The sequence below is a fragment of the Phaethon aethereus genome (assembly GCF_964289735.1).
Source record: "Phaethon aethereus genome assembly, chromosome: 8".
Classification (NCBI taxonomy): domain Eukaryota; kingdom Metazoa; phylum Chordata; class Aves; order Phaethontiformes; family Phaethontidae; genus Phaethon; species Phaethon aethereus.
This window is the reverse complement of record NC_138584.1, coordinates 23,250,868-23,278,538: the sequence shown is the minus strand read 5'-3', so window position 1 is coordinate 23,278,538 and position 27,671 is coordinate 23,250,868. Positions and strand designations below refer to the sequence as shown.

General features: G+C 43.3%; 1 protein-coding gene across 1 annotated transcript in view; it reads right to left on the bottom strand.

Annotated features, from left to right (window-relative positions):
- The window catches only part of PTPRF (protein tyrosine phosphatase receptor type F), a gene marked incomplete at its 3' end in the record, with an annotated part of 252,384 nt that extends 225,493 nt beyond the window's left edge, over positions 1 to 26,891 (bottom strand). Inside the window, exon 1 of the mRNA XM_082002833.1 lies at positions 26,789 to 26,891. Coding sequence (XP_081858959.1) covers positions 26,789 to 26,873 — 85 coding nt within the window. The 5' untranslated portion in view covers positions 26,874 to 26,891. The remainder of the gene's footprint in view (positions 1 to 26,788) is intronic.
- Positions 26,892 to 27,671: the final 780 nt, after the last annotated feature.

Sequence of the window (27,671 nt, the reverse complement as noted above, 5' to 3'; positions counted from 1 at the left end):
AGCCAAAGTGGGGGAAAACCCTGCTAGACTCAGACGGGACAAATCCAGTAAAAGCACTTGGTGACTACAATGTACAACCAAGCAAGTTATTGCACTGCTGCACTTGTTTCCCTGAACAGTAACCTTGCCAACATAAAAACCAACTTTCAACAAGGGCAGTCAAAATTCGCTTCAGAGGAGCCTGGAACAGATCAGGTCTGATCTCCAAAGTGGCAACTGAGCCCTGCTCATCAGGGCCCACTGCGCAGGGAAAGCCCTCTCCTCTTCACTCTGCTGCCTCTGAAATGCTGAACTTTCTCACCAGCTCATTAAACAATGTTGTAAGGAAAGGTCTGCAGTGCATCCTGCCAAGTTCAGGAATATATTACCAGCATTGGAATCCATTTTAACAAACAACAACCATCTGCCCCCAGAATTACAGATGCTCGGAGATGCAGTTCAAGTTAAAGGGCAACCACTTAGGTCAGAGATTCATGGCATGGAGGGGATCCATCTCAGCACTGCGGAGGGATAAAGGAGCAAACATCGGCAACACCAAACAGTGGGGATCCTATAGAAGCTGCAGGCTGGACCAGCTGAAGTATTTAAATAAATACATATAGGATATGTGCACCATGATGTGAGGCTTGTGCCCTACGTAGAGAGATCCCGAGCATGAAACTCGTGTCCCCATTCAGGAGATCTCACTGGGCTTGCTGATTTTTCTCCTGGTGCTGTTGTGCAATGAGGAGTTTATCAATACGTGAATGAAAAGCTTCAGTCCTGGAGGCAGCATGAGCAGAAACCCTTGACAGCATCAGGAAGACTATAAATCCCATATGATCCTAACCAGAGCCTTCCAGTACTTTTTTTCTGTTACATTTGTTATAGTAAAAAATGTTGAGGTTCAATCTCCGAGTGTTCACTTCTCTGTTTAAGCTCCATACAGACCCTCCTAAGGCTGCAAGGGGGGAAAAAAAGAAAGGATCCTTGCATCTGTGGCAGACGCTGGGTGGGTTCTTCAATGCTGGCAGGAGTCAGCACAGACAGGCAAGGTGCTGCTGGGGCTCCAACAGAGCCAGCGCGTGTCTGTACCCAGGACTCACAGGACTGGAGCCTGGCACGGGCACAGGGACACCCTCATTCCTCCTCAGAAAACACCAAAACATGATTTTAAGGGGAAAAGACAGCAGGCAGAGTCTGTTCTGTAGCAACACTCCCAAAGTCAACAATCCACAGTGCATTTTATGGTGGATTATCAACACTTCGGTGAGCTTTCTCCCGCCTTGGACAATCCTGCAACAAACGGGGGCTCTGTTAAGAGAGATCAAGCACACACGATAGAGGTGGCTTCACCTGCTCTGGTGGGTAGGAGGCAGGCAACTGTGCTCTACCAGGAAGCTTTGTTTGCTTGTTCAAAGGGGCAACAAATGTGTCCTGGTTGGCACAGAGGGCAGAAGAAGTTAGTACAGGACATATTCAGCAAGATTTTTGAATAAAAACCTTTACCAGTACCAAAAAGGGCTTTTGCAACTTTGAACTCCGTAAGCCAAATCTTTTTAAAAAAAAAAAACACACAAGAGTTTCAACCTGTGTAGAGCTCTAGACTACATTAATAGCATGAAACACTTCTTCAAAAAAGAAAAATCAAAGATATTTTATAGAGAAGGAATAATATTCTATATACACTCATCGCATGTGCTGGATGTGCTTTAAAAGTATAATTCTGCCATACTGATTCTTTTTGCAGCCACTAAATAATTTGTTTCAGGCTGAGATGTTCTGTGCTCAGTTTCAGCACATGGCACATTACAGACAGTTCATAAACATGCCAGACCCCTCAGTTTCTGCAATCTTAGAGCAGATTTTGTATCCCCTTCATTTCCCATCTCCACTGCTTTCCCCCTCCCCATCAAACACACTTTACAGCTGAGCTCCATCACAACCCACGAGCAGACTTGTCCAGTCCTACTCTCTGCAACATCTTTACAGCCATGTTCTGCAAAACAAGCAGCTCACACCAGGGCTCTCCAGCCCGGAGAAGTCATGGTGACAGGTCCAGCTGCCATTTCCAAACAGCCCAAACCACCAGCATTATTTCTGGAAACCCAACAGCCTTTGCCTCACAAGCAAGCAACAGTAAATCGTGTTGAAGAACCTGCAGCAGAAAACTTAAAAACACAGAGCAAGGATAGATCCTCTGGAAAGGACAAAATTTAAGGCCAATGATCCGAGCTAATTCCTTTTAGCTAACTTTATCTTCACATAGGCACTTGTTGCACGAAGACATAACAGAAGTTGCCAGAACAAGCCTACGCTGGACTCCTGTGCAGGCTCAGGGAGGTGCAGCTGCCACTTCGGAGCGACCTCCGCCACCTCCCAAAGCACAGTCCCCCGCAGAGACCAGTAAAGCTGACACCCCGGGGCTCAGAAGGGAATCAGATATTAGCAAGATTATGCTATCTGCTAATCTGATTAGCCCCAGAGACTGCAGATAAACATAACAAAGAACAGCCGGACACCAGCTGTAAAACCCATCCAGTCAAGCAAATAACACAGCTGCCCAGAAAAGCTCAGCATCTGGGACCTGTCGCATGCAATGCTTTTAGGGAAATGACAAACTCGCTGCTCTCACGTTCGACGTGGGAAAATGTGTTAATCTGTTTACCTTAAATGGATTTAACCTCGGTCTGAACAAGAGAGGACTGACACGGATGTACGGCCAAGACACTCCGGCAGCGAAGCACAGTGAACGGGAGACAGCAATCCTCGACGCCATTTACACAGGCTTGAAGGATCAGGCACAACACAGGTCAAATGAGAAACGTTAAGAGATTAAACAAGCACATTTATAATTAGGTGTAATGTTGATTGTCTTCTGCCCCTGAAATGATAATCAGCTCCCACATCTAATCATTGCAGCCACCTGAGCTTTAAGCTGATGCTGACAGCCTCCACAGCCAGCCCCTTCCCAGCACAGGGAACATACGCAGGGCTGGGGGGTGGATATGGGGAAGAGAGATTTTAAAAGGAAAGAAAAAAATTATTTAAGTATCTGATTGAGATGTACAGATGTGTCTATGTGTATACACACACACAACCCCCCCCCGGCTGCTACTTTTGCAAGCATGGTAAGGAAGGCAAGGGCATTATTTAATGCTTCCACTTGACATTTTTAAACACAGGAAAAACAAGAGAAACTTGCTCAAGGACTGCATTTATCACTGCCTGCCAATTACAGAAACAAACCTGATCGGTCAGGAGGGCACAAGTGGCACCCCGAGTCAGCAGACTGCTGCCGCAGAAGCACAAGCACACGCTCTTTGAAGCGTCCCTTCAGATCAGCAGACATCACAGATATATAGAAGCAGAATCTAAAGCTCTCCAGCAGCTCTGTGGTAAGGCGCTGCCCTCCCTTCCTGATTAGCAAGCACTCTGCAGCAACCTCAGCCTTCCCCACAGCTCTCACTTGAACTTTTGACTATCACATCAGATTTCCACACCGCCCGCCAAACTGGCCCCAAGATTCTCCGAGACTAAATTCGTACACACGCTCGCCTATGCTGAGAGAATCAGCATGTCTCCCTCTGCTCCACAGGAAGGAGGAGAACCTTTATTTCAGGGTGACTCAAATGAGAGCAGAAATAAACTGGGGCCAGGTGACTCCCCCACCATCAGCGGCAAGGTCAGCCCAATGGTATCACCACGAAACCTGGCAGCAGCAGCCAGGACAAGGCACAAGCTCACCAAAGACATGGGTGACTAAGGGGGCACCAGGAGCTCAACACTCGGCCCATTATTTCACAATGTTTTTGGGATGCGGGACAAGAAACAACAGTGTTTGAGGCCGTCTCAGGAACGTGGATACCCAACAGTGCTGGAGGCTAACTCTGGAAAGCAGCTCTCACTTGAATGCAGACCGAGGAGAAGGTGGAGTCTGGCAGAGTTCAGAATGACGGGGACACCCAAAGGGAAAAAAGAAAACAGTTCTGAAGGAATAGTCTAAAATATGCGTTTTCTATTTTTATGGCAAACATGACTAGTTACTAGTATTCAAATGCAATTATGTAGAGGCTGATCTATAAATAATGCAAAGCCCAGAAAGGAGAGATCAACACTCATTTACAGCATACCGCATGCTGTACTGGAAAACATTATGCACCAGCTTTCGCCATCCCCATAAAAAGCAAACATGGTCAAAAAGCTGAGAAAGAAGAGAATGATTCTCCCCCCCTCCCCCCCCCCGCTGCTAAAGGAAGACAACATCTAAACCATGGTAAAATTTAAGGTAGTTCTATTCTGTACTACTTTTGTAGATAGAAAGCTTCATTTCCAACTCACCTGCTATTTTCACACACGTGTTTCCAGAAGCTGCAAACTTTGGGAAACACACCACCTCTCACACTGCTGCAGCATGCTCTAAGTAGGTGCCATACAGAACCTCACAGCATCAAAGTTGTTTCCCAGATGTCTTATGTGAAGTTTCTTAGGCCATTGCACAAAGGATCGAATAATTTAAGCTGGAAGGGACATGGGCAGGTCAGCTGCTCTAACCTCCTGCTCAGAGAAATACTAACTTTAAAGTAGCATGTAAAGTTTAAAGCAGATATCTCCACAAATGAAGATCCTCAAACCTCTTCTGTCCCCTGTTCCAACTGGGCACCACTCTCACCATCAAAAAGTTTCCCCATATAACCAGTTGTATCACCCTGGTAACAACCTGTGATTTTTGACTCTTGTTTTTCAGAGTGCACCTCTAGGAGAAGCAGCATTTCCCCCCAAAAGACTTTTACTTGATTGCAGCTACTGAATTCTAAAACAGTTCTTTGATTTAATTTTTTTTTAAATTTATTCACCTAATATCCTTACAGCAACAATACCTTCCCACACATCCTCTCTGCACAATCAGATTTATGCCATTTACACTGAAAACTAAGGTCTTTTTTCCCTACTTATATAGCTCAGTTAGCTTTGTTATAATGCAGTTTATAAAATTACATTTAATGGAGAAGGGAGCAGGGAATTTGTTTATTTCTGAGCTGTGATGGCTAATGGATAGGGTGGGAATAATGACAGGATATATATTATGTTATGGTCGAACAATACAAGGAGAGAATGCATGACCTGATAATTTTTATCCTTCATTAAATGGTCTATTGAGCTGCTTTTTCTCCATATCAGCTTTTAAAACAGAAAAAGAAAGCAAAAAATAACACATTACTTCAAATCGCAAGATTAGTCTTAATTAAAGCAAAAATTACTCATCCGTTTCTTAAATTCATTAGCAATAGCTGAAAATATATCAAAAAAAGAAGCAAATCAGCATAAGGAGACTAACTGTAACCAGCCATGGTAACTACCTTCCTCCATAAACACTGAGGCATTCTAATTCCCGTGTCTGGAAGGACAAATAAAGTCGGTGCCACGATAATAAGCATCCTTGCCAAGTTCATCCTCCTCCCAGCGAGCCAAAAGCACAATGGGAAGCAGAATCCAAACCTCCCCGCACACCCACCAAAGCTACATCTGCTTTTAGAGGCTCCTCTTGGCTTTTCCAAGAAGGAAATGGGTCTGTACGAAATGAGACCACTTGAACTGCCATTCCTGGTTTTTACTCACTTTCTTCACGGAAGAAAACAGATGGGCTACAAATGGTTTCGCTCATGTTTGAGACAAGGGGTAATATGCCATGGACACATGCCTGGAGCTCTGCCTGGGGAAAGGGCAACAAGGAAAGAAGATCCCCAGGACACACGGAGAAAGGTACCCCACCATGCAGTCCACCGCAAAGGGAATCCCAACCAACGCAGAGCAGCTCCTGAGGCTGATGGGTTGAACCAACATCTTCTGTTCGGAAAGTCACCGACGCATAACAATCCACAGGAAACAAACAGGTTTGCAGATTAAGTTGAGACCCAACCTATACGGCATGCAAACTGTCTCCAGTGTACAGCAACACATGACTGAAATAGGGAGTTAAGGAAGGAACGGGAAGGAAACTGGATTGTGCCCCTGGTCTAATGCTTGTACACTGTCATTTCCTTTAGGGAAAGTGACTGATACTGGTCAGCGTTAGCTGATAACGGGCTGGCTATTACGGGTTTATGAAGGTTTCAAGAGAACTTTGATCCAGATCACACATCCCATTAAAGAGACAATAAATTACTCTTACTTTCCATGACACAAATGCACTGAAATACAATTCACATGTACAAATGAGACAGAGCTCCTTAATGCTAAGAGTGCTAAAACATCAGCGATACATCAAAACCACCCAGGTTCGTATGCAACACAACTACAAAAGAGCATAAATGAATACCACAGAAAGAACATGCATTTAGTTTTGCAGAAACCACCAAAAGGGAGAGTTTCTTCCCTAAGAAGCTCCCCTATACTCAAGTTTCTTCTATTTCTGCCAAGTATGCTCACATGGCAACTAAAAAAACATTTGTGGCATTTGATTTCAAAAGTCTGTATACTCAAGGAAAAGTTTTCCCAAGAAAGCGCTTAGATAAAAGTCCTTCTCTGTGGTTTAAGCAAGAACACCACTAGTCAAAGTAAAACATGGAGCTGGCTGACGGGCAAAGCGCCGGTACTTTGAAGCACTGCAGAGGTCACATCGTGGCAGAGAAATCTGTCTCCGTAGCTTTGATGTAGCGCAGCTCACAGAAATATCTTCGTTATTTCACTGAAGTGCATTGCTTCGGAAGCCTCTTTCTTAACCAGTGTTAAATAAGCTGTTATTGTTCTTTAATATTGAAAAAGAAAAGATTAGTTTCTCTGTCAGCATTTCAAACGAACGTGCAGCAGGCAATACAGAAGGTCCTATGGGGGGGTCTAAATCGAGTTCGCATTCATTAGTACATCAGTAACTCCCAACCAAAAAAACCCAGTGAAGTACAGCATAAATTCAGCTTGAACTCGTGCTGCCACAGCACTAGCACAAAGCCGGGGTAAGAAACCCAGCATTCAGAGATCAGGTAATGAGGTGGAGGTGCAGAAGCTCACCTTTCCACTCCACCTCCTTTTGCTTTTGACTTAAAAAGGGTTTCTCTTTATAATGTAAATTATGTACTTTATACCTGCAGAAACACACACTGGATTGTGTTCTTTTACATGTCTCTCTAGTGAAGGTTAAATATAGGAGAGAAAGCCTTGGTTTGGTTTTAAAATACTGCGGAGATCCCCATAAAACAATTTCTGAAGAAAGCCACCACAGCGGTTTGAATATCCTGAATGCTGAGAGTTAAGAAGGAAGAACATCTGCACGCATTTTTATGGTCCACTCAAACCTTAAGTGCTTTCAAACATACAGCAGCTATGGCACTGCTTTCGACTTAAAAGACACAAGTGTATAAACAGCCCACATCACGATCTTCTCAATTTATGTAAAATTCCCTCCACTTGTATTTACCTCATCCAGTTCCAGCAACAAACCCTTCAATTCCCCAGTCTCCTTCACCCTTCCCTGAGCCCAAGAGCAAAGAGCTAAAACTTGACCAAAACCTGGGATAACTATTTGAAACGAGTGAATTTTCTCTACCTTTGACCGCCTGCCCGTACAGAGCCCTCAAACACCACCTGCCCACACCAGCCAGACACCCCCCCCCAAAACTCTTCTGGCTCATTCATGATTTTCTTCCTTTTTGCTGAACTCGTACAGCTGCAAATGCACTCTTAGAATGTGACACCCAAAACAAGAACACTAGAATTTTCCTGAAACACGGAGGAAGCTGGTGGGGGAGCACGACCAGCACCAGCTGCCCATCAGCATTCAGGGCACGCAGCTGCTCTCGGTGGCATCCCTGGAATTCAGCTTGGCTGGGGAAAAAACAACAGCCATTGCTTTTTTCTGAAATTTCACCTAACCACAGTAACGTGCCTGTGTAGTTCTGCCCAAATTCTTACATGTGTTTTAAACACTTTACTGAAACAGTTAAAGCTCAGCGTTCATTTCGCAGGAGTGCCCTTGTTCGCACCGCTCCCTTTGTTGCCATCTGTCAGGCTTCCTCACTGAAGCTTCTTACAGGGAAAACATCAGAAATGGCAAAGCAGCAGGAATGCAGGCAGCCAGCCACTCCCTCCTCCTGCCCTTTGAAGGTTTGCGTCTGCATAATTTTCATAGGGATCCCTTTTTGCTCCGACACAGTATCGGCTCCATCCAGATGGTGCCAGTACTTCAATGCTCCATTTTACGTTCTTCCCTCTAACCAGTGCAAGGCCTCTTCCTTTTCCACTGCCTTCTGATCACCCACCCCGATACCCCACGGCTGAGGCAAGAACAGGCAACGCGGCGCCGCGAGCCCAGCTGTTAGAGCGGAGTGCCCCGAATCACCTGGGATTGCAGCGAGCGCCCCGTCCCCGCGCGCACACGAGCACCGGCAGGCTCGCGCGCTCCCCGGCCGCTCACACGCCCGCTGGGGAGACAAGGGAGGAAGCAGGAACCTGCGCGCTCTCAAGCTCCTCTGCCGGTTCAGCATCAGGAAGGGCCCCTGCCTCCCCCTCCGCATTTCAGAGCCCATCCTGCAGACAAGCCTCACATCCCATTTCAGCAGAGTCCACCACAGCTCTCACGGGACCTTTTTCTTTTTTTTTTTTTTTTAAGGATGGAAAGACTTTATGAGTAGGACCGCCTGCGTTACATGTTTTCTGAAGTGCTAAGCGCTTCGCTTGAGCTATGAATCATCACCAGTGACAGCAGCAGAAATATCTTGTCATAAGCGATGAAGAAACTTCAAATTAAGTATCCCACCAGATAACTTACGGAGATTGCCAATCCACAGTCAAGAGGACTTGCTTATAAAAATAATTTATAATTTAAAAATAATTGCAGGGACAAATATATAACTCCCCAAATAACTTAAAAAATGTTAAATCACAAGAAGCAAAGGGGGAGGAGGGAGGTACAGGAGACCGGCATGTCTCAAGCACCTCTTGGAGCTCAAAAATGCAAACATTTCTCGCATACCTGTAAGGCGATCCATCTGCAAACATGTTGAGAAAAGGTATTTGAATTTCCCCAGGCAGATGCACCTTTTCCCTCCTATTCACCCTTTTTGCAGCTTAAAAACTTGATGCTCGCAGCCCCATCTCAATCTCGACATATTTTATCATCAAGTCTCAGAACAGAAAGCAGCTCTTCAGTGCTCTTCTGCGGGATGTGCAATACCCGCCTCAGCATTAACTTTCACACCGCAGACGTTTTGTAACTTTTTGTAATCTGAAAAGTTACGTGGTTTTGTCCATTTCGTAAATGCTTTCATGGTGTAACTGGAGCGGCACCATTGTCAGCATTTAGGTTACATTTTATCACCTTACTGTAAAATTTACTCCCTCTATAGATTTGCTCCCTTTTCACAACTAGGGGCATCCCCATGGCTGCTGGAATTCAAACCTCTGGGACACCAAAAACTGCCTTAACCATGAGACTTTCCCCCCCCGAGAGTCCCATGTGCCATTCACCACACTCCTTCCAGCCTCTCCAGCAAGAAAAACCGGCAATGCACACCAGTGTCCTTCCCCATACACAGACCATTCGTTCCCAAAGCCCTTCTGTCTCATGCACTGAATAAAATGGGTATTATACACAAAAAGGAGCTGCTATTGCATACTTCTGAGTTCTCAAATTGCTCAAAAAATACAATTAAGCTTGAAATGCGTTGGTTTCCTTGATTTCCACCATAGCCAGCTTACAGACATACCCAGGCTGCATATTCGACATCATTAAAAGTAACTTTCTATACTCATATCATCTTGCTGCCTCTAGCTATAATCCAAAACCAGAAGTCGATTTGCTGACTATTTCAGACCCAACAAAAATATTCCTCTGGTTTCCGAGCCCTTTCACCTGCTTTCAAACCTCTCCACAAGGAATGGATGTCTCTGCACTCCTGGATCTGGCCTCTTCATCTCATAGGAAAAAAAGTCCTACTCATGTATGGTCCTGGAACTTGAGTCCTTGTAAAAACGTTGTGTCTTGGCAGAAATTTTATTTGTTATTCACTATCCAAAAGAAGCAATTTCCTTTTCTAGTAACACATCCAAGTGCAGCGGGTGCTAAAAGGCAGCAGAATAAATTATTTTAGGCATGTGTGTATGCATGCAGACTGACCTTCCGGTAGACAGCCTAATGAAGATCAGAAATTATCAAGCACCCTGCTACAAATAACTTAAAACCTGGCATGTATGCTCAGTAAAATGTTCAAGTGACTTCAAAGACCTCTATCAATACAGAAAAGAGCTGCATTAAAATTCTGAGCCTTCGAATCTACTAAGCATTTCCAAACACAGGAGGACAAGCACCAGGATTTGTTCAGCTGCCCTCACCGCACTGTTCTCAGAAAAAGAGCGTTAGCTCGGTCAGTCGGCACACAGCCGGCACGGGTCCCTTCCATCAGCTCAGTGATTTAACACAGTGAGTACACCTAAACTATCTTTCACTGCGTTTGTAAAAACACTGTTTTAACTTGATGAAAACCACTGCATTACACCTCTGAAGGGCACCAGCACCGAATGGATCAGATCACAAGTTTCCCCAAGACAGGCACCGCCGGCATACTTTGGTCCTGGGCACAGCAGAGCCGGGAGAAGGACGGCCCCGAGGTGCACCACCAGCGGTACGGACATCCCACACGAGGTTCATCTTCTGCACCACAGCTGCTGCCAGGCACCGACGGCAGAGGTGAAAGCCCCGTCGCCACCGCTGCAGCCTGCGGTCCCGGCCGGAGGCGCTGGCGGGGCACGGCATGGTTCCACTGGGGCCATCCGGGATGACGGAGCTCGGCAGAGGGGAGCGGTGAACACACACACAGGCTGGTAAGTGGGATTCATTAATCAGGCTCCAACTGCTCCACTTCACTAGATGGGAGCTCTTTATAGACACTGCCTCATTTATTTATTTTTTAAATGCCTGGATTAGTTTAGTGCGAAGCTGTTGAGAGATATAATTTGTCTGAGCAGATGATCTATAGATCATTGAATGAACACTAACCAGGCACTCACAGCCCACAGAAGAAACCCACCATGTGCTCTCCCATGGTTGCAGCGCAAGAAAGATGAACCTGTTTTTCCTAAAATTTAGCCACACGCGTGCCATCCCCGGCAGCACAGGGGTTAAATACTTGGCGCCTCTTACAACACGCTGAGCCCTGACTGCGGGCAGAGCAGCAGCCTCTGCATGTGAAGAGGAGGGCTCTCAAATCAGAGGGAAATCAGCAAGTGACAGCTAACCCAGCATTCGGGTGGGGACAGGCATTTCTAATAGAAACAGCCTTTTCTGCTCACATCTGTGAATATATGCATACTTAAAAAATAAATCATCTTTCATTCAGATTAGTTACTAGAATCTCTCTTTCTTCACTGGAGCGGATTTATTCCTGTGGTTGTATCTACTGCTATTCTGGGACTTGGTATTGTCTTCCCACTATTGCTCAGAAAATGTTCAGCCGCTAATTGCACAGTCAAGTCCTTTCACATAATTTTCACTTTGACAAGAGTAATTAAAAAAGCTAAACGGCTCGAGAACCAATTGATTAGGTCTGCAAGCAAAGCTCTGCTTGGACAATCCTGAGATGCACACGCACAGAACAGCAAGCTTTCACAAAAGCCAATTAGGAACATGGCCCTCAATGTTTACGACTTTGTGTCAGATTCTTGCAAGATCTCTTTTTTGCCCAATTCCTATCATACATTATATTTATATATGTGCTGCGCATATACCATGCTTTCAAGAACCAGGAAAACTAACCTCATAGGACAAGTTAAAGAATATTTTCTTTTCATCTCCTATATTCACACACCTAAGAGTCTACATTTGCATATAAAGTCCAACGCCTCCCATCATAGGAACAGAACTACACGCGGCTATTTTGTCACTAAATTTGAAAGACTATGAATGATGACAACTTCTGAATTTTTGCCATTTTGTATACCTGCACCACAGAAAAGACATTTATAAGAGTAACCTTGTCTGTAAACACGCTCTCTGTATCTTCTATTCTCTGATAGAGTGCTGAATCATCCATTTGCTTGCCTTAAAATTGCTCCAAGTCCTCCATACCAGGACTTCTAATATTATTACTTTTCAAACTACATAATTGAAGTTATAAAGTAAAGGACTACAAAATTACTACAGATGTACCAAAATAATGAACAGTAATGAAATGGAAAGTCTTGGAAGCCTGAGGTTATGCACAAACTTAGAGATGCTCCCTATAATTTTTTTAATAAAGCTAATAATTCTACTCTAAAAAGAGAAGTTGAAAGGGTTTTCTTTAAACCACTTCCTTCTCAATAAGTTTTGGGCAGTTATTGACTACATATGTGAAAAATTGTCATGAAATCTGCAAGGTTTAAAGCTAACGGGAACTTGGAGCAACTGTAAATGAGAAAGTCCATCCATGCATGAAGGAGAGCGGTCAAAGACCAGACAGCTCCCAGTGCCACCTGATGAGCAAGAAGGTGCTGGTGCTCTTCAAAGCCAACAACTCTGGCCTCTGTATGAGTATGGGGTATTAGGTGCAGATTAGAGGACAAGAGCATGGCAGAAGTGACCAACACACATTAATAAATCTTTGAATCAAGCTGCAGTACCATCTGTAAGAGCTGGGCACACGGACAGCTGTCTGCAGCATGGTTTCAGACGATGGAAATCTTCTGTCAGCAGCACGGAGTCTCAGGTCCCGCTCTCTGCGGCAGCATCCCACACCATTGCTCCAGGCAGAACAGTAGCCCAGGGACCCAAAACCAGTTTCTTTGGTACAGAAAGCCAAAGGTTGCCTTAACATACCTGCACAAGTTAAATGCCAAACCTTTTGAGGAAAGTTGAAGATGTGAAGAAAACTGTGTCTTTACTTAAATAGATATGCTAAAAGCAGCCATAGGAAGGTTTTACACATTCACAAATGTGATAATTTAGATGACAAATGTAAAAAATTAAACCAAACTTGTTAGTTAATTAGAATATCTAATTACGTACTATGAATGATCACTTGAAGATTTGGGAATTTAACCAATTATTTTTGGAAGGCACAAAATGTTCCTGAGCACAAGGTATTTTCAATGTCTCACTGCTGTCCCCCTGCATCTCCTTCCACCTTACTTTGTTTATAGCTCTATTCAGTAATAGTTTTTACTTGTTTCCTTGATGTCTTAATTTCCTGCAATAATACATCTGCCATGAATAATTAAGCAACGCATTTGCTGCTCGCTGAAAGCTGAACAAGTGCTATAAATCAGTTCTGGGACCCTCTGCCAGCACAGACACAATCAGTGATCTGCTAATGTTGGCATTTCTTTTTGCAGGTGAGAGAAACGGAGCACAGAAACACCCGAGGAGCTGCTGGGACATTTCAGGAGAGCACTTGTCTGCATCTTCTCTTAAGTAGCAGGACTCCAAAGCCAGTTCTAGCATTTTCCTGGTGAGAGATAGAAGACCTAGATGTACTATATTCTTCACATTTACTCATTCCTTACTTTCTCATGTTCCTGGGTTGTTCCCTCCAATTTCCCTGCTCCATAGGCAGGAGGAGGAGAGTAGAAGCAGATGGCCTGAGCATGCATCATTCCCTTCTCAGGACCAAAATGATGGGCTGCCAAGGGTATATGTATTTTGTATATGAAGACTGATGCAAGATAAGAATGAACTACAAAAACGACAGCGATAACACTTTCCTAGAACACTTTCACACGCACGCATAGGGGAGAGGAACAATAAAACAACTTTCCATTACCAGAACAGCATCACCTTTTAATTGGAAGGAAGTTTACAGTGCAGTCGCTTTGAAGAAAGCTCACCTGCAGAGCGTGCGAGCCTCTCCAGCTTGGCAGAGCAGGCACATTAGAAAACCAATTGAGCCCAGGTATCCAGCCAGGCCTAGGAAATGTCAGGATGGCCATTAGGATTCCACATGTCTTAATTTGAGAATCTCCCCAATTCACTAGAAAGTGCAAAGCCTCAGAAAACTTTTTTTAAAGGTCAAAATGTAGAACAGTTCATCATTAAATTTCCCTACAAAACACCCTCATGCAGAAACAAACCATGTAATGTTCCTGGGTTTAATTCTGTTGACAAAAGATTGTACATATTTTAAAAACGTAAGGCTTAGCAGCTGTGCTGCCAGTCTGCAGAGTTTGCATATATAGCTGTGATATTGCCATACTCTATTATTCATAACAGGCAACAGACTTCATTCTTGGTCTGGTGAAAAATAATTGCAGTTTGAAGCCAAAGTCTGACTGCGAAAAGCACCTCAACATAATGGCTAGAGTTTCCAGAATTCAGGAACTCATGTAATGGCCTGCATCTTGATTTAAATCAATTCATTAAAAAGACAAATTTCCTCTGGTCTGTTTTTGAGAAAGCTTTCCAAGAAGTACACGGCTCTTATATGAAACCCAGGAAAGGAAAAGCTTAGGTGGGCAAATAGCTTTTCCTTATTAAAAAAAATACACAATGAATTAACTATAATCTTTTAACATGAAGCATGAGACACTCCCATCTCATACAGTTTTGGGACTCCACTCACCAGACAGAAGTCCATGGGTTGCTGCATAGTTATTTATAAGAGGAGGAAAAAAGCCTTACACATTTTCCTTTTCACTACCATTGACATTGAAAGCACTCTACACAAACACACATTTTTGATACATTTTCCCTTTCATACACACAAATAGGCATTAAGACAGATTTTAGTCAGGTACTCTTACAAGACCTACCTACAGCATCCTTTGCAATTGTCCCCCAAAGCATTTTTAGCTGCCAGAAGCTGTTTCAGTGCATCCCCTGGGCTGCTGGTCAGCACTGCGCTAGCCAGCCAGTGGCCCAACAGGCAGACCCTCCAAGCCGCTCTGCTGCCGTGTTGTACAGTCTGGCACAACCATGGCAACTTCGTTAGAAATATTTGACGATCACTGCAGAACAGCAGAGACATTTGGTGCTACGACAGAGACAGGCTTTTGTGCATCACAGCAACCACCACCATACACGCACCAAAACTCCCGGCCGTGCTGCAGCAGCTGCCTGGCCAGCAAAGCTCCTGCAACCGTTGAGAGCTTAGACACTGTACATATGTATAGTATGGCAAAGTCTCAGGGCAGACAACTACCTACAGGTAAGTACATAACACGTTCGGAGAGAAAAAACCCCAAACCCAGAACTACGTGTTACAATTTGCAGAGTTGTGTTAATCGTCTGGCCTCAGAAGATGAACCACACGTCGTAACAGGCAGCCAAAGGACCTTCAGTCAGCGCACAGATGTGAGCAGAAAGATAGCAAACCTAGGAGGGTTCATGCAGAAGCTACAGATAGAGGATGTATTTAAGTCTTATTTTGTTAATGGCATCGTCTCCTCTGTATTCTCCCCATAAGCTCCTTTTGAGGAGAGCTAGAAAGTCAGAGAATGGCACCGAGGAGGACTAAGGGCCTGGAAAACACTTTCACACAAAGTCAGATGAAAGAGAGTGATTGTCACTTGAGAGGAGGATGAAAAAGGACAGGATAAAAATATCAGGGTATCAGGCGACCTAGAGAAGACAGACTGGGAGCTTGTACCTTCCTGGTTCATAAATAAAGACAAAGAAACATTCAATTTAAGAAGTAACACTGGCAATTCAAAACCTGTATGAGGGAACACTTTCTGTTTGTATATGAGATTCCAGAAATTCCTCCGGAAACTCAATTCAGTGCTCAACAATCCTTCATGTCAGCAAGTGTTGTTTAGTGCCTGACCTGAACATCCCAGCTGCAGTTTAAGCACATTATTTCCTCTCCTAGCACTGGATGGGGAGGACTGACTTCTCAATTAGTCCTTCCATTCTGGCAGTGGGATGCTCAAGATGAGATGTCGTTTCATTGGAGGCCTTATCATTGTGAGCAGAGTAGAAAGACTATCTAATGTGTCTTCAGGATGGTACTCCTCATTTCTGCATTTCACTGTGATGTCTGTCCCTCTCAAAACAGCATGGCATTATTGACTCCTGTATGGTTTCTGATCCATTAGCACCACAAGACCTTTTCTGTATGCCAGCTGTCTAGGCAGTTGTCTCTCATTCTCTATTTATGTAGCTGATTACTCCCATTTTCAAACATCTATCCACATTTCTACTTACTGACATGCATCCTTTCAGACAGCTTCTCCAATTTGTAAAGATAATTTTGAATTCTAATGGTGTCCTCCAACATGCTTGCAGCTCTTCCCAGCTTGTTGTTGCCTGCAAATTTAATAAGCATGTTCTCTATTCTATCAGAGAGATCATTACTGCAAATGCTGAATGCTACCAAACTGCCAAATACCCACCCTATGAGCAGATGTTTCACAAGAAAAAGTCTCATGAGGGAGCACTGAAAGCTTTACTGAAGATAAATGACATCTACTGCTTCTCCATTCACAAAGCCTGTTATCCTGTCATTAAAGGAAATTAGATTGATCTGACCTCGACAAATCTACGCTGGGCATTATTCTTTTGCCCATGTGGACATAACAATATTTAGAACTGTTGCAATTAACAGCGCTTTACAGAAGCAATAATAAAAGTCCAGCTTCTTGCAACAGTTTCTACTTTTACGTAGGAAATGGGAACTAATTTGGGTGGGAAGAGAAAAAGCAAGATTATGGGATCTTTCTTTTTGCACCTCCCTGAAACATGTAGCATTTGTTGGCCATCACTGGAAGCTTATGTTGGGGCTATTCTGCAATAAATGGACCTTGAGTTTAACGCAGTCCAGCCATGATTGTAACACAAAATAATTCATAGTCTCTTCTGCAATTTGACATAGACGTGGACAACACCATGTGGTTTACTGCACATTACTCTTTATGTGTTAACTGGAGTTTCTTAAATTCCTCAAAATTACACAGGAAACTGCTTTCACAACATACTACAGATTAAAGACAATGCCAGAAATTTTAGCTAAATTTGCCTCAGAAAAAAATGCTTTATCTGCAACAGAAGGTTGCATGTCTAATTGAAAAGATGTTGAGTAGGGCATGGATGCTGACTGAACAATACATATTCCCAGGGATTCTACCTTGACGTGAAAAAAAACCCAAAATCATACTCTGCTCCTAGAATAAAGGCACACAATTCTGCAGCCATAGGAAGAGAGGCGTATCTTAGCCTCTTTTTCCTTAGAGGAAAAAAAAAAACAACAAAACTTAGGCAGTTGAATATGTTTCAGGCATTTACTATGGCGGAATCAAGGTTCAACAGGCATCGTCAAGACAGACAAGTCCAAACGCTTGTGGCCTACAGTATAACTACAGAGCAACTTCAACAAAGAAAACGCTCTGTTTGCACAATTGCCTAAAGAAACAGACAAATGCACTGGAACACAAACTCCACGGTGTCGATGTGAATTAATTCTCTCTGCCGACGTTACAGGCTATGCACTGTAGGATCTGGAGGGCTGCCTCTGCTGTGCACCTCTGGGTCTTCCAAAGCTCTGGCTACGTTCACAGAATGAATATACAGATAATTTAGTTACACACAAGCTCAGACAGCATCCTTTACTCACATGCACTTAATGATTTAGCATGAAATCCCCTTTGTATTACTCAGCAGCTTATTTTTCCATGGGTCACTCCCTTCCACAAATCAAGTTCCATTTTCTCTTGACTGTTGAAGCGCATCTGTAGTAATAGCAAATGTTTTCACAGATGTTTTAGACTTGAGACCTATGAATAACACCACAGTTTTACAGGGTACAAAAGTATTTTTCCACTCTCTCTGTTTTTAAGAGCATCCAAAGACAATTTTTGCAGAAAAATCAAAAAAACAAATGTCCAAATCATAAAATACAGCCCCCCTGACTTCAACTTTGGCTGAAGACCAAGCAGGGCACATTTCAGCCATGAAACAAACTCATAAAAAGCTGAAAACAACAGGTTGTAACTAAAGAACTTTGTGTAACCCCTGATAAACTGTGCGTAATGGAGCATAGAAAAAGTACATTGGCAGTCTATATACAGCATGTATAAATGACAAGTCAACAGCCAGGACCATTACCTGTTACACCAAACAGGAGCAAAGGGAGCCTTTCCAGCTCTTGGACTACCCTCATCATCCTCCTGAGAACCACACTAGACTCTTTGCAGTCAGCATGCCAAGAATGAGAACACTGTGCCAGGACAAACCATCCCAGTCCTTTAATATGAAAGTATTTTCTCTATTTTCCTCTTCAAATATTACTGATTCCCCCTGCTAGCACATCCCCCTATGTACTAAATGCCCTATAAATCAAATGTGGTGAATGCACAAGATAAGTCCACTTCTCTAAGGCTGCATCCTGAACTACTGACAGCTTCTGTTTGATGCTAAATAGGACTGAAAGACATAGTTTTCTTCATCATATCAGTATTTTAACCATTTTTGGCATTTCACCAGATTTTCACCACTCATCATCCAGTTCTTCCAATGAATCTTTCCTCTTGTAAATTAATCACTGTGTAAGTACAATATACCTATAGCCTTCTCACTTCCAAGATGTGTTTTCTTTTCAAATACAAAGATTGAAATCCCTTATGAAATCAATACATGGCATCTCTCACATAAACCTCAAGAGGGAACTTCAGTTTCAAGTCTGAAAACCAAGGAAGCACCATCTCTGCCTTACAGACAGCCCCACAATGAAAACGAGAGCTTGGCCACATGCTCATGTCTCCCACCTGAACAAGCCACCAACTGGGTTTGACAAGCGGGTGAAAATGAATCATCCTACCTGCCAGGCACAGTTGTCCTAATGCCAAGATCAAAGTGGTTACTACAAATGGAGTTTTTCAGGGGCAAAAGACCTACATAAATAAAGCTGCTGAATATTTCCTGGCCTCTTTAAAAGCCTCTTAACAGAAGTAACACAACAACAGTTGCACTAACAGTTGAATTTGGCTAAAAATAAATCCAAAACATTTAGATGTTCTGCATTCTGATATCTAAGTACCGAGGCTCAAGAGTCATTGTCTTCTCCTCCCCGCGCGCCAATTAACTTGCAAGGGCTTTTATCACTCACCTTTGAGATGAATCAACAAAGTCATCACATGTAGACAGAGTTTATAATAAAAATTAAAAAAAAAAAAAACAAACACCAAGAAAAGCAGCAAAACCAAGCAAGAAAAATTCCCTCAGTGTAATCCTCCTTTTAAATTTGCAGTATTAACCAGTGGACTGATTTGGTCCTTTCTATGAGACCATGGCTACTTCCAGAGAACCCAGTATCAGCTCAAGTAGAATAACGAAATGTAGCAGAGACAAACCAAGTCCAAACCTCCTCTTGTCATGCCGACTTTATCCAGACTACCAACTCAGGACGGTCACCCTTGGTACCACAAAATTCTGTTGGAAAATGGTGGCATTTCCATTTGCTTTAGGTTTTGACAAGGTACTATCTACTTGTTCTCAATCCCATTTTACAAAATATATTCCTGGAAGTCATATTGCTAACTACTGAAAAAAAAAAAATTGAAATAATGAGTAATACATGCAATGAAGGGCCATCTGAAAAGCACAGCAGACCTGCAAGTTCGGTCCAGCCTGTACTACATGAAATGGAATATATTCTGTAATTATTTCTTTTTAATATCATGTGAGTACCTGTTATTGTGAAGGCTTAATGTTATGATGCATCAGAGAAAGCCCAAACATAATTGACATTCAAGGTCTAGCATTGCAGGCTACAACTCCTATACAAATGTAAAGCCATTGTCCACTATAAAATGTGCTTTGGTTTAATTCAATAATCGTATCTCAGTAAAGTGTGCAAGGCAAAAGACATTTCCATGACTTAAAACTTTCAGTAGGCACCCTATGGTGTTTTCACACCAACAAAATAAATGAGATTTGTCTTTGGCATAGACAAAGCACTGATTCCCACAAGGGGCTAAATACAGCATTCAGTTAAAAGTACACCACTGCTTTTCAGCTACTGATACATAAAGATACGTATTTTAGCAGAGAAAAAGCATCTATGAACAGATGCTTTTTTTTTTCTTTTTGAAACCAAGCATGTTCACCATCAAAAAAGATTGACTAACATTTTGAGCAACCAAATTTCATACTGTTGGCTGTTCACAAAAATGAGCTTGATCATCTTGTATTACAGTATCATTCTGAAGCACCACTATAACGAACAGATAATCAAAGAAACAAAAAAAGCATCCCTATTACAACTTTTTACAACTGCTCAGCTAAACCACTGAAAGCTCCAGCAGACCTCATACTTTTCCCCCATCTGACGTCAGTACTACTAGAAGCAAGTGACAGTACGACATACAATATTATTTTATCAGTTTCCTGGCACTCTTTTCTATCTGCAAAGAATGTTACCATCACTACTATAGGATATTTTAGATATCTCCTTAAAATACTTACAGCAGCCTCTGCGAATAGTCACAACTGATTAACATCTAGGAATAAATGCAACTAACTTGCAACTAGATTTGGAAAGTAAAAGGTAAGCTTTACCAAGATTGGTAGACAGCTCATAACAGCAAGGGAAGATTACCTTTACAGAATTACTCAGATGACTGGATGAGCTGGGATCCAGCAAAATGCATTTTAGTGTACTTAAGGGCAGATATGCATGAGCAAACCCCAAGCCACACTAATGAAATAGAAGTTTGCATCCTGGGAATCAGAGGCCCAGGAAAGGCTTCAAAAGGTCATTGTGGAGAACCGTATTCCCAGCTCAGCACTATGAGCAAAAGGGCTGAAGTGCCATGGTACTGTGGCAAGATGTGGCCACTTCTCTTCTTGGTCTTGGTCCCTTGACTTTAAAACACATATTGAAAAGTCTGGAAGATTACTGAAGAACTATAAAAATTATCTCCAATCAGAAAAATCAAGATTAACCCATTTTTCTCCAACAAAAAGGACAAATTTTCAGCTTGTCTATCTCCTACACTCTTAACTTGCTTCTCAGGGACATTGCATTAAATACAGGAGTCTCCAGCCTAGCTGACACAGGTTACAACATCCAGTGTCTGAACCCCAAAACCACATAAATGAAGCTTGAAATAAATATAGATCTGTAGAAGTAATGATTACTTGCCATTTTTACAGATCACATAGGAGACGGGTAAATTCTCTACCATTTAGTCTTCAAATCATGATTTGATAGCCTGCTAAAAAGCTATGTGCTAGTTCATCCACAGCTGTTAAAAGAGATGCAGAAATTACTAGCTGAAATTATACAGCCTGTGCTATGGAGGTCAGAGTAGAAGAGTACACTGATCTGATTTCTGGCCTTAAAATCTATGAATCTACACTGAAGATAAAATTTTAAGCAGGCAGTTTCACTGTTTTTCCTGTATAAACAAGCGAATAAGCACAATCTCTCTCAAAAAAAGGCATATAAAAAAATCTATCAGCCCCACAACATCTGCCATTGTGCCGGATAATTATATGGACACCTAAACGCAGGAACTCCCTTGTGAAGGCAAGGGACTAATTCTGGCTATGCAGCTGAGTCCAAATGATGTGAACGGCAAGTGAGACTGCTTAGCTTGCAGTGCAGCAGTAAGCGGGTTAAACAAGGAGCCACGCCGTAGAGGCAAAAGTCAGAACCTACGCCGTGGTCTTCATGCAAACCACTGGCCCCAGGACATCCCTGGGGAGTGACAACCTGCTCAGAGCTGCCCAAGAGCAAAATCCAGAGTGAGCTTGTCTGAAGTTACTACACCACCTCTCTGGGCTCAGGAGCCACCACCCCCTGAAGGCTAAAAGACAACACAAGAAAGTATCACTACATACTTATGCTGTTCTTACATCCTCCACAGGTCTTTGTACTGGGCATTGCTGGCTAAGGGATGTGGGGCTAGGTGGACCTTTGACCTAGCAGCTGATGTTCATTGATGAGTGATGTTGGCTTTAACAATAAATAAAAAAGACAAATTACAATGCTGTGACCTGTTGTAGGTAGCTACTCAAACAACTTCACATGACTCCTGCAAGTGCTGGACCTAAAAGAAGCATGGCTATAAATGCAGAAAGAGATCTGTTACCTACTCTCAACATAGTGTTTGTTCTCACAGTATTCCTTGATACCTTGATATCTGCAACACTCAGTTATAAGCAGGCAGCATTTAGGTATTTTAAGGAAAAGTGTGGAATCTATTTGTACATACAGATATATATATATATAATGAGTAAGGACACCAAAAATAAAGCTGCATGATAACTGTGGTTAATATTTCAACCTGTCCCTTAATGATGCAACCCCAATGCCTCAGGTACAGGGGTTTTCCTAAACGATATTTTACATGTTCTTTTCACTGATAGAATTTGTCAAGCTCATCAAGGTAGAATTGTAGAAAATTAGTATTTACTGTGCTGCAATACCTGGATCCGATCGTACCAATTACATATAATCACTACATGCAGTGTTTGGGGACAGGCATGCAAACAAAGAAACCAGGAAGCAGAAATAGATGTAAGGCAGCAGTGGAGAAGCCTCAGGTCCAGTGTTTGGGATGGGACTGTCTGCACAGCTCCGCAAAGCGGCTGTTTTCCAGGGCACAACAGCAAGTCTGTCCCACAGGGTGGCCCAGAGCAGCTGTGTTTGGAGCTGAGCTGCCGTTGAGGCATCACTCAGGGCACGAAGCAAAGGAAGCAGAGCCGAATCGGGGAGGTAGAGCCAAACCAGGGAGCCAAAACCTGCCACGCTACTCCTGGGTCCCAGGAACACAAAACAGTAACTGCAGAGCTGGGACACAAGGGGAAGCGAGCGCCGTGAACGAACGCTCCAGCGCTCTTCTGTCCAAAACCTCTGGACGACACTTGAGGTGCAACGCAAAATCCCTGGCAAGACACAGCTCACCTGGAGCCGCATGTCTAGAAAGGGCATCAGTACTTCTCCGTTTCTCAACCTTCACCAGTATCAACATATCAACATCTCACCTCCCCCCCGCCTTTTTTTTAACGTGTTTCCTGAACCCAGTTAGCATCCAAGAAACATGGTTGATGGAAAAAAAAAAAATTTTAAATCTGTATGACATGCATACCTTTCAGATATAAAGTGAGTATCTCTTACAAAGGGCAGGGCAGCCTTGAGACACTTCAGACTTCAGGTCCTTGCTCACCGGAGGTGGCGAGAGCCAGAGACCTGTCTTCACCAGCACCAGCTCACTGCTGCAAGCTTCCCCCACCCCCTCAAACAAAAACCAAGTTTGCTCTAGTAGAATATCAAATCTAGTAGAAATCAAAAGGTGCAAATTGTTTGTTTACCACATATCACTTCACAGGTAGTTGACCTAATACTGCCTTAGTTCTTTCCTTCTACAAGGTCACTTTTGAAGTGGTTTTCTTCCTTAAGCCCTTTGAAATTCTGTGCAAGACAAACCATGATATATTTCAGTTAGAAAAGACTTTGGATGGGTCACCCAGTCTCCTCCTTTGGCTAATGGAAGCTGTGCCCAGGATTTCAAAAACAAAACCTAATTTTTAAAAAACCAAGCCAACAATGAAACACATTACTGATGATTTCTGATGGCAGTATTGATTTTTTTCCTGTTTTTTCTGCATTTTGTTTTGAAAGGAGATTTTTTTTGTTGTTTTTTATTTTATTAGAGTAAATGACATATTTCCAAAAGCTGGAAAAGAACATCTTTTACCTGACAATTGAACTGAACGTTAAATGGGATCTGCAAAGCCATTTTTTCCATGCACAATCAAAAGCTGACAGACAGGGAAGTACAGAGTGCATAAAAAAAACAACTCACAAGCAAGCTGAGGGAGAAAGTGTAAAACAGCCATCCTGAATCAGCTCCGAGCTGCTCTAATGGAATTAGGGTCACCCTGACAGAAACACAGTCAGATCACAGAGAAAATTTAATAATTTCTTACTGCAGTCTGTAAAAGCCAGGGAGGATTTGAAAGTGTTTTCTGCCAAATTAGCACTTCTGCATCCACCGTTCGTGCACACGTGCCCCTTCCCGCTCACCTTCTCCTCCCAGCACCCAACCAGGATGTCCTGGAAACCACCGCTCCCCTCCTGCTGGCAGAGAGGCACCCAGCGAGCCCCTTTCTTTCTGACACGCTGCCACACGTTTAACCTTTGGATGCCCCTTCAATTCCTTAGCGCTGACATTATTCACAGCTCCTGTGAATTCAATTCCCGGAGCGGCACACGCCCGGCGCTAATTCCGCTAGGCGATACATATTCAATCTGTTTTATCTCAGGCGTTAACGTCTAGCTATCTGCCAGCTGCCTAATTGTCAGGAAGCTACAGCAGCGATGCTGAAATGTGTTGGGACAACAGCAGCTCTGAAGCGCAGGCAGGGAAGGTAGGGAAGCCCCGGCTGTGGGTGCTCCCCGAGCACCCGGCCACCAGCCACGTGGCAGCCTGCTGCCAGGGATGCAGCACAGCCCACCACAGCCCTCCTTCCCCACCGTTCCTACAAAAAGTGATTTTGTGGACCGACTCCAGGAATTCAAACACAGGGATAACCCTGCTGCCACTGTCATGTTGCTTTTAATCGGGGGCATGTAGGAGCGCTTTGCAGATACGGAGCCTACCCATCCCTCCACGGCCTCCAAGTAGTGCTGCAATGGGGAAAAGGAAGAATCACAGTGGAATCCCAGGACAGCCACATTACATCAGGAATCCATTTAAATTAACAGTCTTTGACTGGAGCCAACAGGATGCTTAGAGGACCAAAAAACTGAAGAGGGTGAATACGCGGTGCTCTTTTCACAGCATCCCTCTCTAGCTTTTACAGTAAGCATCAGTGTGCATGTACCATCCTCCCTTCCCTTCGCCCTTCACTGCTGTCCTGAACCAGGACTCCCCAATACCATATCATGGACTATTGTATCTTGACCGTCTGCATCACCAACGGCAGGACATGAAATATGCAGGGTTTGGGGGTGAGTTTTTCCCCTGCGGAGGTACAGAGCAGGCCCTTTCACACAGCTCCCTGACACTAACAGTCAGTGGCAAGATTCAGTGGGGTAAGATAATAGAAAAGCTCTAAGCTGCTAAAACACACAGAGCAACACTTTCCATCCTAGGAAACCTTTGGTTAATCCGTGGTGGCTGTGGCAGTTAAAAGGTTGTTGTCCTCCACATCTGCCTTCCAGATTAGGAAAAAGTAATTCAGTCTGTGCCAGAGAAAAAGGTTGTACATACAGATATGCTTCCTTCTCAACACAGAAGCGTTGCACATCTGAGACACCAATATTTGGATTTGGGCCTGTGAAATGGAGCCAATTTTGTTAAATTTAAGTATGTGGAAGTATTTCACAAAATTGGCAAACCGTTCTACTGCATGTTATCCTTAGGCCAAGAACTGTCCCGGAACATCTCAAGCTCCACCAGCTTCTGCATATCTGATAGAGTGATGCTTCTCTCCTTTGCAAGGACCAGGATAAAGACAATGAACCTCAGCAAACTTTTTTATACACCTCAGAACATTAAACATACACTTTTCTGTGCCAGACTCCAAAACAGGCTACAATGTGTAGACATAAAGTTGAACTGAATAAGCACCTTCCAGCAGCACCAGCAGCCAAAGAAAAAAGATGAGGAAGGAGACAGCTACTCCCCCCAGTTTAATTGGGCAGCTCAGACTCAGACAGACTACCCCGTAATCCTTTGTGAGTCATCCCTAGTCACGACAAAAATAGTGAATTTGTATCTTTCTTCACATCTCCCCTTCACTCCTCTCTCCAGCTTCTCTAAATTTACTCTTTCCCCTTCATCCAAGGACACTTAGGACCTCCAGTCCATTTTCTCCATTCAGCCAGGCTCTTACTAACACGAATCAAGATCTCCAACGTTCACAAAATTACATCTGAATTATAAGCCTGGTGACTAAAGCTGGAGTAAGAAGCAGAAGGTTGGTGGCACCTCAGAAGGTGTATCACGGTCACCTCTCTGCTCCAACTCAAGCTTCCCAGGAGCCCTGGGTGCTTTTACAGGCACAGAGTAGTCACAACTGCCAAAGAGTCTGCAATAAACATGCAAACATCTGGCCACTCTGAAAAACTGGCTACTGCTAATAGACAGGGGAGGGGGGCTGCACAAATACTTGTGGATAGCCTAACAAATACACACCAGTTACAAAAAACAAGACTATGCAAAGAACCCATGAAGTTTCCTGCATTCTGCATAACTCATTTGTTGGGAAATTCCTACTTTAAGGTATTTTTAATAGTCTACCATCAGCCAAATTTCTCCTCTTGTCTGTCTGCAATGGTGTTTTGTGCACAGCTCTCTCCTTGGCCTGGATGGAGCTGATCAAAGTCAGTCACAGTGGTGCTGTAAGACTATCAAGGCAATAGGCGTGGACACAACAGCTTAAAGCACAACCACAAGGAAATGTTTGACTCCAGTGCTACTGAAATACAGATGTAGGAGAGCTACACCAGAAGGCAAAAACTTGAATCCTTTCCCAAGAGCTCAGTCACCTGCTGACTCAGGAGAGATGTCTCAGTACTACACAAATTACGAGAGCTGGTAAAAGAACAAGGAAAATAAAGTAACAGGGATTACTGTGACCCCAATACTTCTCTCTTCCTCTGCCCCCAATTTTCTTTACTCATCTGTACATGTTAGGAATCAAATTGTCAGGTTTTGATCTTGCAGCTACTACAGAAGCTCTTCCTGCACTTGAATAAATGTTGTCAGCCTTTTTAGTTGTACTTGTGCCCCTTCACATACATACTGTTTATCTGCATTGCGCACATTGGGAAATAAGAGATTTGGGAAGGGTTGTCCCTTAGTCCTCAGTGTTTCCAGTACAAACCAGGAAGGTTTAATATTTGTTGAAAGAAAATTTGCAAAGTATTCAAACTTTCCAAAACTGAGTGTTACTTACTGTCTGCTCCTGCTAAAGGCAGCATCAAGCAGCAGAGGATGGCTGCTGGCACAGTGAGTACTGGCACGCAGAAGTTAGGCACCATATTCCAAAGTAGAGCAAGTCCTCTTCAGTCTGAGGCAAGTGATCAGTACATCCAGTGTTACAGACACAGACTTACTCCTGCAAACCAAGAGAAGAAAAGGAAAATGATCAAATATGGCACAAGATTAACTGCTGATACACCAAACTACATTGTAAAGATGTAATTACAGGTACTTTTAAAGTGAAATTGAACTGTCTTTCAAGCTTGAGCAGTAGAGCTTGACACTGATGCCCCCAAATCCAGTAAGTGGTTTTTAAGGGTCATGAGGCATAAACATACACCTGTCTCCAAGTCTACCTTCAGGTCCAGTCTCTATTATGGACTATTAATAATCCTTTACTTGTTCTTATTCACATTTGTACAACATAGTTCTGAAGCTGCATGTTATAATACAAGAAACAGTCTTAAGCTCATGTAACTCCTCCTCATCCATCTGCCCAAGAGAGACGTGCTTGATTGCATATATAGGGTGGTTTGCGGTCAACTACATGTTAAGCATAGCTTGGCCCATCCAGCTGGGCTGGTGTACACCAGACAAGTCTCGACAGGTCCAAGCAGGATAAGCAGAAGCTGAACTGAATCAGCTGTCAGTTCACAGGGCTACCAGAGTCCCAGTAAAAGGTTATTAAGAAAAGTATCTATTAAGAGAAGCTTTACCCAAAGCAAACAGCTAAGCTTCCACCTCCCAAAAATGGAGAGGAGGACTGTCTAAAAGGATTGAGGATTGGATATTCCTTCTCCAAAACAATGCAAATTATCTTGGAAATTAGCTTAATTTGGGCATCTGCATAGATATAG